The sequence below is a fragment of the Trematomus bernacchii genome, unplaced genomic scaffold (assembly GCF_902827165.1).
Source record: "Trematomus bernacchii unplaced genomic scaffold, fTreBer1.1, whole genome shotgun sequence".
Classification (NCBI taxonomy): domain Eukaryota; kingdom Metazoa; phylum Chordata; class Actinopteri; order Perciformes; family Nototheniidae; genus Trematomus; species Trematomus bernacchii.
In genome coordinates, this window is record NW_022988043.1 from 23,580,003 (window position 1) to 23,586,063 (window position 6,061).

At 41.3% G+C, this 6,061-nt stretch overlaps 1 protein-coding gene across 3 annotated transcripts; it reads right to left on the minus strand.

Moving 5' to 3' along the window:
• Positions 1-614: 614 nt before the first annotated feature.
• On the minus strand, positions 615-4,910 carry gcnt4a (glucosaminyl (N-acetyl) transferase 4a). Of its 3 annotated transcripts, XM_034118222.1 has the most exons (4): positions 4,808-4,897; positions 4,600-4,690; positions 3,163-3,233; positions 615-2,851 (listed from the first exon to the last, which is right to left on the minus strand). In XM_034118222.1, the coding sequence occupies exon 4, from the start codon at positions 2,848-2,850 to the stop codon at positions 1,573-1,575; it is 1,278 nt and encodes a 425-aa protein (XP_033974113.1). In that variant the 5' UTR covers position 2,851; positions 3,163-3,233; positions 4,600-4,690; positions 4,808-4,897; the 3' UTR covers positions 615-1,572. The 3 variants fall into 3 exon arrangements, with proteins under 3 accessions (XP_033974113.1, XP_033974114.1, XP_033974112.1); XM_034118223.1 differs by lacking the exon at positions 4,600-4,690 and having other exon boundaries at positions 4,808-4,910; XM_034118221.1 differs by having other exon boundaries at positions 4,600-4,892.
• Between the last annotated feature and the right edge of the window lie 1,151 nt (positions 4,911-6,061).

Here is a 6,061-nt window from a genome sequence, read left to right on the forward strand (position 1 = left end):
CATTCCATGGAACATAACAAAAAGTGTATCTCGAGCCGGTTTCTCAAACTTACCTACCCCACCTTTAAGTAAATAAACTGATGAATTCTTCTAGCCTGCTTGTGAATGCTGGCCAGGTGGGATGGGGGGGGTTATTTGGAGGCATCCCTGCTGTATTCTGACAGACAGAATGATCACACTAATTTCATCCACTTTATATCAGTCTTGTTAAGTCATCAGTATTTGGAGCCAAGTCTGCAGGCAGCCAGAGAGAGAATTAAAAGAGCACTTACTGTGGAGACGCTGGGGAACGACTGCAGGGCCAGAACTTCTTATACAGGCATGCGAGCCTGTTGAAGCATTGTAAACAACAAACACATGGCATCGTGTGCATCCTTAAGCCTGACAACGCACTGAACACAGAGCCATTTTAAAATCAATGTATATGCAAGGTGGACACAATAACAGAAACACCTGTCTGTTTCTGACTCATCCAGACAATCAAATACCTGTACCATAGTTCACTAAATGAATGCAAACATATTGGAGAGCAGTGTCTGACAGTCTTTAAAACATTGAATTATTGTAAACAAAAAGCCGGAGCCTTTTCAATGAGCTTCATGCCAAACCACCCATAAGAAGCATCATACTTTTATTCAGCAATAAATACATCAGCAGAAATCTCAACCATCGAAACTCAACCTCAATTTCTGTTTTCACGACAAAAAAACCTGAAAAACAAACTTGTGTGGAGCATTGAATGAACAGAACACACGAGGAAAACCGTCTTTGGTATTTCTAACCTCAATGTAAGAGTAGTCTGTGGAACCCACATGGACACTGTACTGGGATCTGATATCAAGTGGCACTTGTTTTTAGGATGGCATTTCCTCAGATAATCCACATTCGTTAAGCCAAAGGCACTTGTATTTCTTTCTTCTGTTACTGATCCAATTCTTTATGTGGTAGTTGAAAGTAAAACAATTATAAGAATGAATGAAATCATGTGGAAAGGCAGTATCCTGCTGCAACAGGATGGCAACATGTAGGTGGAGAGACAATTCAAATACCTCAGGGAATGATATTAGATCAACATTTTCCTTTTAAATAAAGTAGAAGACCTCATTTTGAAGAATGATCCCTCCCTATGTTTAATCACAGATTACTGATCAAATGTTGCAAGTGGTTCACACACTTAAAAACCTGAAATGTTGAGTTTAATGAAATATTCTGTCAACAGATCACACATAACTGTATTAGTTAAATATTAGATTCAACTTAATGTCATTGCTTTCAACTAACCTAATACAGTTATGTGAAATTTGTTGACATAATACATTTAATTAAAGTCAACATTTCAGCGTATGCGAAATCTGCAAAGTGATTAGCAAATGTGGACCACCAACAGGCGTAATGTTTTCCAATGAAATAGGTAGTAGAAGCTAACAAAATGACAATACTCAAGTAAAGTGCCTGCATCTCACAATTGTGCAACAAATAAGTCCATGTACTCTGATGTCAATTTGCACCTTTGTCTATAATATAATAAATACTGGACCTACTCCCTCCTCTCATTTGCTTTTCCTTTGGGTATCATGTTTGCACGTTTTGACGTTTTTCCATCAGCTTCTCCTCCAAACACTTGATCAGAATCGGGTCCACTTTGGGGTCGAATTTGTTAGCAAACCAGTGTCCATAGTTCAGGAGCCAGCGCAGCTCCGCTGCTCCGTAGATGCAAACACTCCGCATGTGTGTCCCCGTGCAGGCGGGGTAAAGATTCCCTTCTAAATAGTTCCATTTGACTAGTCGTGTCTTACTCCTCAGATCTGTAACGTCAGCCTCTGATCGGGGAATGTGTCCTGGCACCCCGGGGACCCTGACCAGGGTGGCCCAGAAGTGTTCATCTGGAGAGTATGTGTCAGCTGACCAAGCCAGGAAGTCCTTTGCCACCTGGCTGCTGCTAATGTAGTTCACAAAATCCTGTGAGAGGACAAAATATGCACTCCCGATGAACATCTCGATACCGTGAGGAGGGACATCTTTGAGCGCTGTGGTTTTGACAGGAAGACGACGGTACTCATAAGGCACATTTTTCAGCTGGTGTTTGAAGCTGTAGCGCTGCTTCTTGAGCTCACTGGGCCGGCTGGACTCCAGCATGTTGCTGCCGTTCAGCTGCTTCAGCTCCATCACCAGCTCATAGTTGGACTTGAGAGGAAAGTCCTGGCCACACAGGTTGATAACATACTTCCACTTGACCTCTGACTTTAGCAGGTCAGAGAGGCAGTTTAGGTCAGCATTCAGCCTGCTGATGTGGGCATATTGCACAGACTCTAGTTTTGAGGCGATGAACACATTTGGAACACACCGAGCCAGGTTGGTAACGGCCTTTATGAACGCCGGGGAGGACTTCTGATCATAGTGGATGCAGTAGATGTTACTAGGTGCATAGATGGCATGGAGAATCCGCTCCACCATGGGTGCATTCTTGTGCACCACCAGGGAGTAAGCCAATGGGAAGCTGCGCTCTGCATTCGACACTGGAGCCTCATGGTATCCTCTTGTTCTGATAAACGTTTGGCAGTCGGAGGTCAAACTCACAGTGCTATCATCGTCCACGTCAACAATAACTTTACGCTTTATCTCCAGAGCTTTGCCTATCTCCACAGGGTCCAGCTCGTAGATGGCGGTGCAGTTGATGTCGTACCTTCTGGATAAGCTGACGGAGATTCCATAGGGCTCGATGTAGACGCTGTCCCTCACTGTCACTTTAATGTAGACCAGCTTGAGCAGACACACCGCCAGCAGAGACAGAGAAAACAGGAAGCACCTGTGTCTCAATCTATGTGTGTAGTAGGCACATCTTATTTTCATTCTGGGAACAAATGGATAAAAAAAGACATGAAAGGAAGCAGTTACTACAAGAACCTCAATTTGAGAAGTGATTTAAGTGGGCTAAATATTTTAACCAAGTCAAATAACTGTTAAGTTAACTTATCTTTACATTTGTATTTAGGTGTATGACAATTATTTGAGGTATCCTAAGTAAATTATTTGAAGTCAGTCTTGGGACATTACACTGTAACTTTAAGTGTTATGAACACATCAGGCATTTTGTATCTGGTGATTGTGTTCTGTAGGTAGGTCAATTGTTGTAGTAGCTGTTTGTGGTCTAAGAGAGCCTACCTTGCTCTCTAAGGTTGTCTCTGAGCGGCTCTCCTGCCATGCAACCTCCTCCTGCAGTTCCACATTAGAACCTTAACACAATGAAACACATGCATCTATTGAGTGTAAGGGGAAACACAGGAAAAGGACAATGGTGTGATCACACAACAACAAACTGACTGAATAAATTCAACACAAGTGTGCAGTGGTGGGAAGAAACTAAGTACATTTACTCAAGTACTGTACTTAAGTACCATTTTGGGGTACTTGTACTTTAGTTGAGCATTTCCATTTTATGTTACTTTATACTTCTACTCTACATTTAACATTTAAATAATGTAATATTACTCCAGTACATTTATTTTGACAAAATGCATCTCTACAAATTCAACTAGTGGACTACCTCTTTAAGTCACAAAAGTGTCAAATTACTCAAATATATTTTTACATCAGTTTCAGTTTCTCTACAACAGTAAAATGCTACTTGATACAACAATATCATCTAGAAATGTCACATATATAAATATAATTACTTTTTATACTTACTAAGTACATTTAGCTGATAATACTTGTGTACTTTTACTCAAGTTAGATTTTGAATGGAGGACTTTTGCTTGTTAAATACTGTTATTTGCAGTCATCCGAATGCATCATGAACAGTGACAACTGAAAACTTGTTAAACTCACTTGTTTTTTAGCTTTTGTTTTAGAAAATGCATTTTAGTTACTTCTGTAGGCTACTCACATTGCATCATCTGCTGTCCTATACAAACCTTTCCTGAAGCGTTTTCAATTCAGTTTCTTGATGCAAGCTCTTTAGTGCAGCCTTGTTAATAAATTATACTTTTAAAAAGTGATAAGGTCCAAATCAGACGTTTCAAAAAGTGGTGGGGTTAAGTCCTTAATGTGAATGACACCTATAGGAGCAGAGGTGAGATAATTACTCCTATATATATTGTACTTAAGTAAAGTACCAGTGTAGGAATACTCTTTTACAAGTAAGAGTCCTGCATTCAAAAGGTTACTAAAGTAAAAGTAAAAAAAGTATTAGCATCAAGATATACTTAAAGTACCAAAAGTAAAAGTAGTCATTGTGCAGATTGGTCCATTTCAGAATAATATGATATGTTTTATAATGATTGATCATTAAAGTGTTCTCAAAGCTGGTAAAGGTGCAGCTAGTTTGAAGGACTTTGTATACTGCAGGGTAGCTTGTGAATTTACTCCAGGTGGAACTAAAGTCTGATTTAACACTTGATTATATTTCACATCATTCATCCACATCTGTAAAGTAACTAAAGGTACAAAATACATGTAGTGGAGTAAAAGTAAAAACTTTAACTCTGAATTGTACAAGAGAAGAAGTAGCATACAATGGAAATGCTCAAGTAAAGTACAAGTATCTCAACATTGTACTTAACTACAGTACTTGGGTAAATGTAGTTAGTGTCTTCCCACCTCTGGTGAGGAGCACTTCCAGTCGGGAATCAGACTCCTTTTGGTTAAGTTAAGATTTTCTTCGTTACGCATCGGACGGCTGTCTTTCACTCTGTAAGGAATCACATGATGAGGCACTGTCCCACCGCAGTCTGTCCGGGAGCATCTATACACCTGGAAACGGCATCGACTGATGACCAGTTAACGATAGTCGAGGCAGCAGACTTACCAGCCAACACGCGTAAAGAGAGTGCCAGAGTCCCGTGTGCTATGTCCGGGGCTCCATCGCGTACTGGAGCGGCGGAGAGGAGCGGAGGAGTGGCGGGGGGAAAGTCCGCCCACCGCCCGGCCACGTGCAGCACATCACCAGCACCCGATACATTCAGCACCCACTCACCAATGATTAACCCAAGGCGCAGCTTCTCATATCTGTAACACACTTCCCCATCATCAGTGTGTCCATGTGTACGGTAAACAGTGCAGGGCCTGACACAGCACACCCACAGATCCATCAAATATTTATTGTTTTTGCTTATATGCAGTTGAACAGTTTACAATTTAAAATTAAAATACCAGAAGTACCTGAGCATCGTATAAATACACTTACAGAAAATGAGAAACACTGAAAGGGGTGTTTCTGCTACAGTGTGAAACCTGTAAATCAATCATTTTAAATATCATTGGAAGTAACATAGAGCCCACAATGGGTACAGGAAATGAGTCATAAAACAAGTAAAACTCAACAAGTGAACTTCTCAGAACTAATAATACTGGACAAAGTGTGGATAATTATTATAATTCCCCCCAGTCATCAGGGTCTTTCTCCAAGAGCTTCTCCCAGTAATAGTCCATTTGAGCACTTGGCAGCCATTCATCATCACCCACCAGATGGACGATCTTGATGTTCATTATCATTCTTCTCAGGTCGGCTGCCTCTGCAGAAACAGAAAAAGACATTTAAAACACAGTGACACAGTGCTGAGTGAAACTCCAGGTGGGAGATGTATGAGGCGGCTGATTCATTATTGACATAGAAAAAGCTACGCTTCAGCGGCTGCCTGCCTGCCCTCTTTACTTATAGGAGTGGCTGTGAATGAAATGTGACAGGCGGATGTATGTGGAAGTGAGGCTGTTAGGGTTAGGCAGCAGACAGGAACAACAGACCTGGGGTCAGCACCTCCTGGGGAGAAGCAGCGCTGCAGTGTTGAACATCGGGAGAAGCCTGCGCTGAGTGTCCTTCAGCCTCCATGTTCAATAAATAATAAGACAAAGGTTTGCCTCTGAGCATCACCTGGAAGCACAGTGGAAGGAGTTCATCACAGATCTATTTTAACACCATTGAAGCGTCAGATTATGAATGATGACTTATTAATGAGTGTCAAAGTCTGCTGGGTTGGATATGTGAAACCTGAGGGCAGATCCAATGTCTTTCAGCAGCAGCCATTAAACAGGCCTCTTTAATTTTCTCAATGAGATGGAGGAT